At 27.3% G+C, this 14,295-nt stretch overlaps 2 protein-coding genes across 3 annotated transcripts in view; one reads left to right on the top strand and one right to left on the bottom strand.

Moving 5' to 3' along the window:
- Fstl5 (follistatin-like 5) overlaps positions 1 to 14,295 on the bottom strand; it is a 109,255-nt gene that overhangs the window by 51,783 nt on the left and 43,177 nt on the right. The window lies entirely within an intron of this gene.
- On the top strand, positions 7,368 to 11,204 carry LOC146723927 (acyl-CoA Delta-9 desaturase-like). Its single transcript, XM_085480924.1, has 5 exons — positions 7,368 to 7,596; positions 8,125 to 8,255; positions 8,941 to 9,146; positions 9,358 to 9,540; positions 10,955 to 11,204. The coding sequence occupies exons 1-5, from the start codon at positions 7,368 to 7,370 to the stop codon at positions 11,202 to 11,204; spliced, it is 999 nt and encodes a 332-aa protein (XP_085337050.1).

Genomic DNA, 14,295 nt, shown 5'->3' with positions numbered 1-14,295 from the left:
CTGATAAAGATACTTTATAAGATCGGGATTATAGATTTGTCTTCATGTATGTGCTATTATTAAATTTTGATACCGAAACTATGTACAATCGAATTTGGTCAAAATAAAACATTGTAAAGCGCAGTATCAACAATCCTTTCCATTTCTTGGCTTCCAGCGTTTTGATATATAGCCAAGAATTGTATCTCTCTGATATATAAACCAGGTTCTCTCTTTCTATAATTTTGTATTGTCTATGATTTCTCATATTTTTGTTAAGCATTTTGCATTCTTTATTCAATTAACTTGAAGAAAACTCTTGTCACATTCACGTCGTAAATGACTGCATATTTATCGTACTATGTTATTATAGTACTCCACGTTTAATATCTATACTACGGTACCTTTAGTGGAATGTAATACGGGTGTAATATGTTACCAAAAGAACAGCGAACGAATAATCGTGAAGAGCGTGTTGTCACAAGTTTTTGCACCTACTTTCACTGTGCATTTTAAGTTCTCATCGATTAGAAATTGTCTAACTGCATAATAAATTACCTTCATCTTGAAACATAAAAGTATATCCATTGTACACGTTTTTTTAACCGAATAATTAATTATTCGATTAAAAATGCGACTGTTATCGAGATTTTTATCTGAATTACTTTTAATAAAAGGAAATAATAATTGTAATAACTAAAAACTAATAATTGTAAATTCTACAAATACATTTGAAAAAATGTATAAATTATAAATTTTTTAATTATTAATTTTAAATTTATTTATAATAAGATATCTCTTTGTTCTAAACTAGATACTTTATCTTTCTGTTCTCTGTTCCTTTTTTTAAAGAAAGTTTTTTTTCGTTACTTATATTAAGTTTTATATTGTTTTCTTTAAATTTTTCTAAATGTATAGTATCTTTATTTAATTAAAGTACGTATTTTTATTTTTTATTGCACCTTTAAATTTAATGTGTTTTCAATTTTTACTTTATATTTTTATTTTCATAAGAAAACTATATTTATTTAAAATAAAAAATGGAATTGTTATATGTTGTATAATTTTAACATTATGCATAATATAATAAGATTATTAATTTTTTAAAAAATTAATTATAGTAACATTCTGCAAGCGCTGAGATGCGGCAAAGGAAAACATTAAATGTACACGCGATTTGGCAAACTCATTTCGCTTGTTTATCGTATAACTAAATAAAAGTCTAGTATATACTCATCTAAAGCAAATGTTAATTATTTTATATATATCACGCTGCTCCTCGCGACATGCACCCAGCACCTCGGTTTGTTAATCACAAGTAAGATCGCATCATAAATGGAACAGATACGAATCATGTAATTTGGTCAATAATACAGTAATATGCAAAACATAGATCATAAACATTAATATTATTTTGATGACAATTTATATTCCTTAATTCTTTAATGTTAAAGTCTTTAATCTACTTTATAATGAAACAATTATGCCATAATAATTATATCTTGATATATTTTATTACTCCAAAAATTTTATATTAATTTTTTTATAAATTTTTTAAATAAAAACGTAATTAATATTCAAAATATTATTAATAATATTATTGAGGTATTTATAATATAGTATATATGTATACATATAATTATGGAATATAAAGAATGTGTAATATAAAATAAATGTATAAATAAAGCTATAACTTTTATAGCGCTATTATATAACTAGAGATATCGTACATTGAAATTTACTTCTAGTATACTACAATTCACTAATATATATATAAATTATACATGCCAATCATTGAAAAGATAAATTTGTTAAAACAATTTTATACAGAGAATACATATTATAAAAGAGATAGAATGTGTCGTTCCGCTTAAATAATCTGTTGCATAGTAGAGAGAATATGTTCTATATATTGCTTGAATTGTCACAGTGCAAATAATTTTTGGTATGATATTTTATGATTACCATATGTTTATACAAAACGATTTTGGTGGAGGTTTAATTACTAAAAGATATAAAAGTATTTTATTTTTTTATGATAAAAAAACAATGCAATAAAATAAAAATAATATTAGGTTAATGTTAGGCACTGTTGGCATTTAAAAATGCCTACTATTAACTACAAATGCACCGGATGGTTAATAACTTTTGTCGTATTTCACACGCAAGTTTTCGCAAAATTTTCACCCCGAATAGCATAGATTTTGAGCACAGAAAAAATGTAACGAAGGCTCTGTCACGCACGATACGTATCGGATGTACCACACGGAAAAAAATACGCATCTCCATGCGACTGTGCGGTCAATGATTTATCTAAACACTCTACATACACAAAGTCACGTTCTGCTAAAAAAAAAGAAAGGGAGATACCAGAAAAGTGTTTGTCGATCCAGCTAGAGCTTGATGTCATTTTATCCGACGATTAAATTTAGTATTCATCATCAACATACATACATACATATGTATTCTGTGCAGAGAGAGTCTATATGTAGCCTTTTACACCCTATATGTCTATATATGTATTCATACAACCAGTGCATGTAAGAGCCGAATGTATATTTATCTTCTATGCGGATATGCATTATATAGATTTGTCTATTTTTGTCATAGTGCAACTCGTATCGATCATTCTAATATCGCTGTAAATGTTCTCATATATCACGATTCAAGACAGCGTCGGAAATCTGGAACGAGAAAAGGAAAGCTATCATCTCGCGACAATGGCTGCATATGTGGGTTGCACGTCTGAGAAAGGAATTGTACGATTAATGATAACGTGCGTTCATGAGTCTTTAATTTTCACGTTCTATTTATTAGTGCATTTGCAAAAAATATTTATGTTAACAATTTATTACACAATATATTTGATATATATATATATATATATATATATATATATATATATATAGAGAGAGAGAGAGAGAGAGAGCATGTAAAATATGATTTGACAAAACTTGTGATTTTTATTAACTTTTTTTACTAACTTTTTTTAGATTGAAATAAAGTATAAAGTATTTCCAAGTTATTCTAAAGCATAGCATAGAAAGTATATAAAAGAACATACTCTCCATGATATTTTATTTATACATATTTTTCGATTTTTTACACGATATATTTAAAATCGAAAAGATACTTGGATACGTAAATCGTTTTTTTACTTTAAACAAAAATTTATAAAAATAATAATATTTTATTTAAATTGCCTCGTTATGAATCGTACGAAGTAGGCTATTGTTTTATATCATTTCTTGTTAGATATAATATATTGACATACGTAATTGATAGGATATACATATATCATGTCCAAAATGCATCCATAAAACATCTTTAAGATGCTTTTAAGATGTATTTGAGAAATCATAAGACTTCTTAAAGACGTGTAAAAGATTTATTAATGATGTCTAATTGCTACATTTCATCTAATTGGTACATGGTGCTGTCTGGAATATATCTTCAATAGAAATTATGATAATATTAGAATGTTTATCGAAACTGAGAGAATAATTGAGAACAATTTGAAAGTTTAGCGAAAGGTGCTGATGCATCATGATCTGCAATTAAAAAACTGCTCTACAAATCAAAATCAATACTGTTTCTCCTGAATTTTACACCTTTTTATAAGTTCCATATACATGAGCATTAAGAAATTTACCTTATAAAGACAGTGCTCTCGTATTATTGTTCAGTTAAATGAATACAAAATAGTGCAGTGCATATCGGTTTTTATTTTCATCTAGTTCGATTTTTTTAACATTTCGAGACGCGCATTTGTATACATCAAATCGTTCATTGTAAGTTGTATAGCTTCTTTTTTTATAATTACATTAATATAAATTGTCAAACGAGGCGACAAGGGTCCTTATCAGCGGAAAACAGAACAGTGCTTTAGCCGCGGGATAATTTTTGGCGGCTATTTTATGCTAATTAAATTATTAAATTATGTATGACGCATGTTTTGCAAAACCAGACGCGACGAAATTATACAAAGTTGATGAGATGTAATTTTTTGTACAATTTTTTTCGAGCCAAATAAAAGAAGCACTCCCTTAATGGTGACAAAACAAGAAAGGGATTCATTAAAAATAAAATATCGAATTGAAAATTTAAGGATGACAGAAAGAGTAATTTATTAAAAATAAAATTTCGAATTGAGATTTATTAAAACTTTGTATCTTGTGCACAACTAATCATATTTTCAATAAAAACTATTTTTTTTTTAATTGACACACTGTCATTCACATCTGGCTCATTCTCGTCGAATGAAAAATATTTGTTTCACATTAAGAGAATTCTCGCCGAGTGTCTATATTATCAACAAAGTTACCATCTTTGTAGTTCCATTTATATGTCTCATTAACTGGACAGAATTAAAAATCCTTTTCTACGGTTGCAATTTATACATCAATGATCCTAGGGAATTCCGAATTTATAATAAAAAATGAGAAATAATTCGAAAAAAACGAGCTGTCAACTCATCGCATAATATGTGTTTTATAGCAAACATTTTGTATGAATAAGAAAGCACTTTTTCCCTGGGATTGACGTACACGAAAAAAAGCACTGTTACCTTCTAAATCTGGATTAGAAGTCTAATATATAAAGTATTACTTGGATTACGATTCGTACGTATGTGTGGGTGCGTTGTGTATACGTGCATATATGTATAGTGTGGATATGTGTTGTGTTAATCTGTCGGAGTTCGATCGTCCCCGTCTGGCATCTCCTTGAGAGCTTGATTAAAGTCTTAGTTATAAGTGAACAAAATGTGAGTACATTGTTTTTCATTTTTTCACGCATTAATTCGAATATGATATGTCATAATTCTGTTCTGATAAAGATATTTTATAAGATCGGGATTATAGATTTGTCTTTAGGTATGTACTATTATTAAATTTTGATACCGAAACTATGTACAATCGAATTTGGTCAAAATAATACATTGTAAAGCGCAGTATCAACAATTCTTTCCATTTCGTGGCTTCCAGCGTTTTGATATATAGTCAAGAATTGTATCTCTCTGATATATAAACCACGTTCCTTCTTTATTCTATAATTTTTTTCGAAGTGATATTATAAAAAAAACTTGTTACTTTTTTTAAAAATAAATAATAAATGTGCTTAATAGGAAATGTTGTGCTCATAAAAGCTATATCTATAAATATGTATAGAACATATAGATAATGAAAAATGTAAATAATTACCATGTCTGACGAGATTTCTAAGATTTTTATTAAGCATTTTGCATTTGTTATGCAATTTACTTGAAGAAAACTCTTGTCACATTTACGTCGTAAATGACTGCACATTTATCGCGTACTATGTTATTATAGTACTCCACGTTTAATATCTATACTACGGTACCTTTAGTGGAATGTAATACGGGTGTAATGTGTTACCAAAAGAACAGTGAACGAGTAATTGTGGAGAGCGTGTTGTTACAAGTTTTTGCATCCACTTTCACCGTGCACTTCAAGTTCTCATTGATTAGAAATTGTCTAACTGCATAATAAATTACTTTCATCTTAAAAGTGTATCCATTGTACACGTTTTTTTAACCAAATAATTAATTGTGCGAATAAAAATGCGATTGCTATCGAAGCTTTCATCTGAATCACTTTTAATAAAAAAAAATAATAATTGTAAATTTTACAAATGCATTTGAAAAAAGTGTATAAATATTACACTTTTTAATTATTATTTTTAAATTTATTTATAATAAGATGTCTCTTTGTTGTAAACTAGATAGTTTATATTTCTGTTTCTTTATTCCCTTTTTTAAGAAAGTTTTTTTTCGTTACTTGTATTAAGTTTTATATTGTTTTGTTCAAATTTTGATGTTGTTTTTTCTAAATGTATAGTATCTCTATTTAATTAAAGTACGCGTTTTTATTTTTTTATTGCACCTTTAAATTTAATGTTTTCAATTTTTATTTTATATTTTTATTTTGTTAAGGAAATTATATTTATTTAAAATTAAAAAATAGAACTGTTATTATATGTTGTATAATTTTAACATTATGCATAACGTAATAAAATCATTAATTTTTAAGAAATTGATCATAGTAACATTCTGTTCGTACAATTATTCGTACAAGGATTAACATAATAAAAGGGGAGAAAGATCGCAGTTATATATTTCCGAGAAGTATTATGTAATATATTACAATGGAATAGTGCACTATATTCATTTTATATTTCCTTTTAACTAGATTTTGTATCATGTTTTATTCATCATACATATAATGTATTGCTTAACAATCCTAAAAATATAACATCGAAATGTATAACGCGATCATAATATATAATTCGCTTTTACACACAATAAACAATAAACTCATTGTTAGTCAAATTTGTGTTAGCTGATAGTGCGTTATTCCTTTTAACCGCGATTGTTGATATCGTACTCATTTTTCGCACGGAAATTCTCATCTTGCCTCGAAGAAACGACGAATGCTAAAATTCCGCTCGTAAGCGCTGCGATGCGGCAAAAGAAAATGGTAAATGTACACGCGATCTGGCAAACTCATTTCGATTGTCTATCGTATAACTAAATAAAAGTCTAGTATACTCGTCTAAAGCAAATGTTAATTATTTTATATATAGCACGCTGCTCCTCGCGACATGCATCAAACACTTTGGTTTGTTAATTACAAGTGAGATCGCATCATAAATGGAACAGATACAAATTATGCTCGTATATATTGCATGGTCAATAATACAGCAATATGCAAAACATAGATCATAAACATTGATATTATTTTGATGACAATTTATATTCCTTAATTCTTCAATGTTAAAGTCTTTAATCTACTTTATAATGAAACAATTATGCCATAATAATTATATCTTGATATATTTTATTACTTCAAAAAACTTTATATCATTTTTTTAATAAATTTTTAAAATAAAGCGTAATTAATATTATTAAAATATTATTAATAAGTTTATTGAGGTACTTATAATATATAGAATATATGTATGTATACATAGAATTATGGAATATAAAAAATTTGTACCAATATAAAATAAATGTAGAAATAAAGCTATAAGTTTTATAGAGCTATTATAAAGTTATAGATATTGTATATTGAATTTTCTGTGAAAAATTTTAAAATAAAAAGTTACCAACATTGTTTAAATTTAATAAATAGAAATTAAATAATAAATAAAAATTAAACATGCTAATTTTTTAAAAAATTAAATAATTTTTGCGGGTGAGAATGTAGCAAATTGATTACAAATTATGATTTATCATACACGCCTTTCGAAATAATATGAATAATTTCATTGTTAGAAGTATAATTGTGTAATAAATATGCGATAGCGAACGCCATAAATTAAACAAACGTATCAATATTGCTATAAACGGTTCATTTCAGCAATTCACAATGATAACCGAATATATCGAAGAGAAATACAATAAAGATCGAAAGTTAACGGAACCAGAAACAAAAATTGGCAAAAAATCGATTCTTGATCAACCACCAAAAGAGCATATACCGGTGGTACAACCATTAATTTGGCGAAATGTCATTGCTATCCCTATTCTCCATATCATTACGATCTATTTATTTATCACGCGGTATCACGAGGCGAAACTTTACACCTGGATATTTGGTACGTATTGATTAAATTAAAATTAGTTTTTCATATAATTTTATCTACCGTCTCTCATAATATACAATAAAGTTTTATAGTAGAAAGTATGCCAGAATTGATAGAGAAATAGATACATGTCAGTTCTTTTGCAATACTTGAAATCAATTTTGTCAAATGCTTTCAAATTTTAACAAATAAGCTTCAAATTAACATAAATTCCACGCTCGTTTTTCTTTACCTATACAAATACAAAAATTTAATAAAGAAGAACACTATTTCCTCAATTTCCACATTTTTAATTTTATTTACGAAGATTTCGTATTTTTTAATTTTATTTATAAATTCAAAACATACTATTCTTATATTTTTTAGAAATTTCTTATAAAGATTATCTTACATTATAAAAAGCTATTTAATATGTAATTTTTCATTAGTGTTCATTAACATTTCGTAGTTAGCCAATTGAAATTTTATATCGTATATTTTACTTAAAATGATAACAATAAAAATTTTAAATTGCTTTTTTATTTTGTTTCCCATATTCAGTAATCGTATTTGGATTGACTGCTGGTTTGGGTATAACGTCAGGCATGCATCGTCTTTGGGCACATAGAAGTTTTAATGCTAAACTGCCACTCAAAATTATATTTGCTTGTCTCTATTGCACAACTGGACAGGTAATGTAAAATCATGAAAGACTTACGATATTAGGTCTGTTTATTTTAGCTGAATTGGCTGCACTAGTTCAAAGTTTATCTTTTTTGCTTCACATTGGAAGAAAAGAGATAAACTTTGAATTAGTGTAGCCAGTTTAGATGAAACAAACAGACTTATAATTATCCAATTAATGAAGTAATTTTACTAAAATTTAAAATTGCGTCAAATTTTAGTTAGTATGCAAAATGTACAATATTTATAAATTTAATATATATATAGTCTTGCAAACTTTTCACATTTCTCGCTTGTGATGTTTGTCACCTACTCTAATCACAAGCGATTATTCACTAGCACGTCAGTTACAATATTTACAGCGAGACAATGATTAATATTAATTGAATGTAGTAGTAACATTTTTACGTATACGTTGTTTATATATTTTTATTTAGTATATTACAATTTTGCATAATCTAAATTTTTCTTGTTAATTAAATTATTAAATTATTTATTTATTGCATACATTTTTTTATTCAAAAATATTTTTACTATTGTAATATTTAATATAACATAACATTGACGTAATATTAAATAAACCTAAGGATAAATATTGCAGAATATATAATTGATTGATAAAAATTTGCAAGATTGTTTAATGTAATTTGTCTGATTTTGAAGTATGATTTTCTAGAATTTGTTATTATGTAGATTCATATGTTTAAATGGATTCGCACTCACCGAACGCATCATAGATACACGGATACATGCGCGGATCCGCATAACGCTAATCGCGGCTTCTTTTTCTCGCATGTTGGCTGGTTAATGATGAAGCATCATCCGGCGGTGAAAGAGTATGGAAAAAATGTAGATATGAGCGATATCGCTGCCGATCCTGTCATACGTTTCTTCGATAAGTGAGTTTAACATTATTTAAATAATGACGACGTTTCCCCAAATCGCAGAAATATGATATCTCTAAATATGTACATACATATCATTTTTTGGAAAAATAAAAGACAAAATTTTTTATTATATATAATTTAAAGTTAACAGGCATATATTAAAGAAGAATAATTCTACATTAAATAATAAGTTTAAATAATAAACAAATACTTGTTGTTGCAGATATTATCCGCCGATCATGCTAACACTAACCTTTATTCTACCGACTGTGATACCTGTATATTTCTGGAATGAAAGCTGGATAGTAGGCATAGGTGCTACATTGGTTCGCTGGATATGGACGATAAACGTTACTTTTGCTGTCAACAGTTTTGCTCACTTATGGGGCACGCAACCTTACAACAAGTACATATTAATTATTAATGCTAGTGCTTAAGTATAAATAGGAAGTACAAAAGTTTAACAAGGAAACGAATGAGTTTATAAGAATCGTGCACAGAAATATGGAGCAATAAACTTGTCTTAAAATCTTTTTTTATTTGATATTTTTATTTTTGCAATTCAGAAATAATTGACTTTATCGTAGAAAAATGCAGTATTATGTTTTGCACAATTTTATATAATTTTTTATATTAGATATTCAAAAACTTAAATCTTTCTCAATTCTTTTAGAATTTTTCTGTCTTATAAAGATGTCTAATAAAAGAAAAACATTACATTTCTTTTTAATAATTTCGACATTTAAAATTTTGCTAAGATTCCGTTTATTTTATATTGTTTAAGAAAAATGACTTTGTTATTATTAATTAGTAATTTCAAATCTTATTTTAAAGGCTTTGTTTTAAAGATATAATAACAGCTAGCAAGAATCTTAGTCACTAATCGTTAAGAAAATCGAAACAAACCTAATGTGTCTTTTGCAATCTAAAACCTCATAACAAAGTCAAATAAATAAATAAATAAGTAAAAATCATTTAAATAGCGTCAAGAACACGATCATAAATCCCACTAAAATTCTCCGTATCTTTCTGTAAATTAATGCCTTTACTTTGTTTTTTATATAAAACATTTCAGCAATTTCTTTTTTTCTTGTTTGTTTTTCTTGATGCAAGATAACCGGAGAATCCCAACGGAACTCATGATCGTTGCAAGTCCGATGCAAACTAACGACTGAATGCAATGTAGTGTCTTTTTTGATATAATTTCTATGTTCTTTGATGCGCGTTTCTAAATGTCTCTTTGTCTGTCCAATATAAGTAGAATCTCAATTCGCACATTCAATTTTATACACGACATCGGTTCTTTTTAAGTTGTTTATCCTATCTTTCCTCTTTTTATCAGTGTGTCTAATTTTTTTGGAACGGTATATAGTACATCAACTCCATTTTTATTAATGCAACGCGTAAATGATTGCCAGTTTGGTCGATTTTTACCATTGAAGAAAGATTTTTATTAATTATTACTGGTGAACCTTAAGGATTATTATAATTTATAAGAATTTTTATTGGTACTTATTTTAGCTCGCAGAAGAAAAATTAACATAATAATAAGAAGTAATATTTATTATGATTTTACTAATAGTTAAGATTTTTTAAAATTCATGTACTTTTCAAAATAAAGTATACACGTTAATCATCGAACACATAAATTTACTAAAGAGAATTTTATGCACAGGTATTATAATAGAGTCAGTAGAAGTAAAATGTATTATTTCGCTTAAATAATCTGTTGCATGAAATTCAGAGAAATTTGTTCAAGTTGACTTAAATCGACTTGTCAGATGAAACAGATTTCCTTCTTTCTGTACTTCTTGTTTCAGGCATATTATGGCAAAGCAGAATAAAGTTGTAGCTTTTTTTACTTTTGGTGAGGGTTGGCACAATTATCATCATTGCTTCCCTTGGGACTATAAAGGTTCGGAACATTTCAACCTGGCAGGCGCCTTCATAGATATCATGGCCTGGTTAGGATTAGCTTATGATCTAAAGACGACGAATTCCACATTGGTCGAGAAATTGTATAAAGAAAAAGGTGATGGATCTCACGAGAAGAGAGAGATCGAGAATTAGACAAATATTTCTCAAACATAGTTGCCTTCGAATAAAATTCATGTAAAAATATTTAACTTGATGTTTCACAATTTACGAAAATTTAAAAAAAATATATTTTTTAAAAATTAAATGTTTATAAAAATCAAATTTTTTTACCGGTCATCGCTAAACTCAATATCAAACATCCTTTATTTTGATGTTTTAAAACATTTTAGACACACTGGCATAGAAATCCGAAAAACAATTTTTTCACGAAAACAGAGCTTCCTCTCAAATTAAAAAAAAAAAAAAAAATAAAAAAAAACTACATACATCCTATTCCGAAAAATTTGCAAAATTTTGATACCAATTTCGAGAAAATCGGTCTATTAATGAAGTAGTTTGCGACCATAGACATATTAAATGTTTATGGGTCAGACAGACAGTACATATTTAAGTGGATACGCGTAAATATTTCGTAGAAAATTTAAAATACAAAAAAGTTGTTTGGTCAGAAAGAAGGTATAATATGACGTTATTAGTTTTTGTGAAAGTATAAAGGATATTTCTAGGTCATCTAAAATTTTTTTAATGAGAAGCTGTATTTTTCTATTCATAATGTGATTGCGTGATATTCATAGCGTGATGTAATTAAAGATCATTCAAGGTTATAAATGAATGAAAAACGTCTACATTCTTTATATTTTTCAATGTTTGTATTTAGTTAAGAATGACAAAAACATTGTAGTACATTTTGTATTCAGTTCATTATCATTTTCCACTGGTGTTTTAAAAACTAATTTAAAATTGAAAGGATACTTGGATACATTTCCCACATAATGTTTTCCACTGGTGTTTTAAAAACTAAATTAAAATCGAAAGGAAACTTGGATACGTAAATCGTTTTTTTACTTTATATAAAAAAATTCTTGATCACATTTTATTTAAATTGCCTCATTGTGAATCGTACGAGGTAGATTATCGTTGCATCATTTTATATAACTTTTTGTTAGATACGATATATTAATACACGTGATTAATAGAACACATACATATATCGGCGTCATTAGAGATCAGACGTCATGATAAATGTTCATAAAAACTGAGGAAATATACGAAATCGAGTACAACGAAAGTTCCAGTGAAAGGTGCTGATAAATATAAATTAAGCGACAGCTCTGCGAATCATAATCCACAATTTACCTCTCTAACTAAGTTGCATCTTTCAAGTTTGAAATAAAATACATTGTTGGGGAGTTCCTGATATAAGAGGCTGTTCTGTCCTATATTTTAGTCTAATGAAGTGAACACGTAGTGAAGTGCACATCGGTTTTTATCTTTATCTAATACAATTTTTTTTGCATCTCGAGACGTACATTTATATACATTAAATCGTTTATTGTAAGTTATATTGCTTCTTTTTTTTATAATTATATTAATATAAGTTATCAAACGAGGTAACAAGAGTCATAAGCAGAAAACAGAACAGTGCGGGATAATTTTTGGCGGCTATTTTATGCTAATTAAATTATTAAATTATGTATGGCGCATGATTTGCAAAACCAGACGCGATGAAATTATACAATGTTGATGGGATGTAATTTTTTATAAATATTTTGCGGCAATATTTTTTGAGCCAAATAAAAGAAGCACACCTTTAGGAGTGACAAAAAAGGGATTTATTAAAAATAAAATTCGAATTGAGATTTTAAGGGTGACAGAAAGAGGTATTTATTCAAAATATAATTTCGAATTGAGATTTATTCAGTTATTTGGTATCAAGGAATCTTTGTACGTTGTGTACAACTAATCCGTTTTAATAAAAACTAATTTTTCCTTGAAATTAATGCATTGTTAGTCGCATCTGACTCATTCTCGTTCATTGAAAAAAATATTTGTTTTACATTAAGAACCTTATTAAAGTCTTAGTTATAAGTAAAAAAATGTGAGTATATATTGTTTTTAATTTTTGCACACATTAATTCGAATATGATATGTCATAATTAAGGATAGGCAATTTATGCTTTGAGCATAATAGCATAATGTGTCAAAAATTGTTTTTAAGCATTAATTTTAATAATTGTGCATAGTACACACTTAATATTAACACATTTCAATTGCATTAAAAAACTTATAACATTCTTCGCGCAGCAAAATGCGATTCTTACATAATTATTGCATAATAGCTACAAAAATTCGATTCGCGTACTTCAAATACTCGGATTTGAGAAAAAACGACGTATATTTTTTAAAATCGTATATTTTTCCTGCTTTGCCATCGCATCCAATATTTTAATATTTTATCCAGCTTTTAATTGAAAATTTTTGTTTAATGTAATTCTAAAACGTTAGTCTAGACTTGACTGTGTTGAAGCATTCTGTGCTTTATCTAATAATTATATGTATTTTAATACCAAACCACTTATTTTATTTTTGTCTTGTATTGCACTTACTTTATTTTTGTCTTGTATTGCTCTTTCCTTCTCACAGATACGTAGTTTTATGGATTTTTATTTAAAGAGAGTGGTTAAAATGCATCAATTCCTATATTTCCCATTTTTCATACAATTTTATAAGTCGTTATGGACTATATTACGTGAAAGATTGAAATAATGCAATTGCGCATAAATAGCGGATTTAACACGCATAATTGGCGCATAATTGTTAGGGCCGGTTCTACAATATGTCGTATGTCGTATGTCGGATGTCGGAACGTAAGCGATTGTCTAATGAGGAAATTTCTTATTTGAAAACAAAATTTCCGCCTTAAACAATCGCTTAAAGCCATTCTACAATGGAGTATCGTAGGTGGTAGTCGTAGGAAATTGACCTATCACAATTGATTATTTTTGAAATAATATGTAAAAATTATGTAGAACCGGCCTAGAGTTCTCGCGCAAAATAAGAGCACTTTCAAACACTTTTTTCTAATATAATTCATAATTATTCAAAAACATAAAGTGCCTATTCCTAGTCATAATTCAGTTCTGATAAACATACTTTATAAGATCGGGATTATATACATGTATTTGTCTTCAGATATGTTCTATTGTTAATTAAATTTTGATACTGAAACTATGTACAAAAATTTAGTTCAAATAGAACAATGGAAAGAGCAATGTCAACAATC

This window comes from Nylanderia fulva, unplaced genomic scaffold (assembly GCF_048542155.1).
Source record: "Nylanderia fulva isolate GAGA-0341 unplaced genomic scaffold, ASM4854215v1 Scaffold16, whole genome shotgun sequence".
Lineage (NCBI taxonomy): Eukaryota > Metazoa > Arthropoda > Insecta > Hymenoptera > Formicidae > Nylanderia > Nylanderia fulva.
Note: the sequence above shows the minus strand (reverse complement) of the source record. Positions and strands in the feature narration are given on the sequence as shown.

What these genes read in the sequence shown, in the direction of transcription:
- LOC146723927 (XM_085480924.1), top strand. Translation starts at nt 7,368, where the DNA reads ATGATAACCGAATATATCGAAGAGAAATACAATAAAGATCGAAAGTTA. An exon ending in GTCATACGTTTCTTCGATAA is followed by an intron (nt 9,147 to 9,357) that starts GTGAGTTTAACA and finishes TTGTTGTTGCAG; the next exon opens with ATATTATCCGCCGATCATGC. An exon ending in GGCACGCAACCTTACAACAA is followed by an intron (nt 9,541 to 10,954) that starts GTACATATTAAT and finishes TTCTTGTTTCAG; the next exon opens with GCATATTATGGCAAAGCAGA.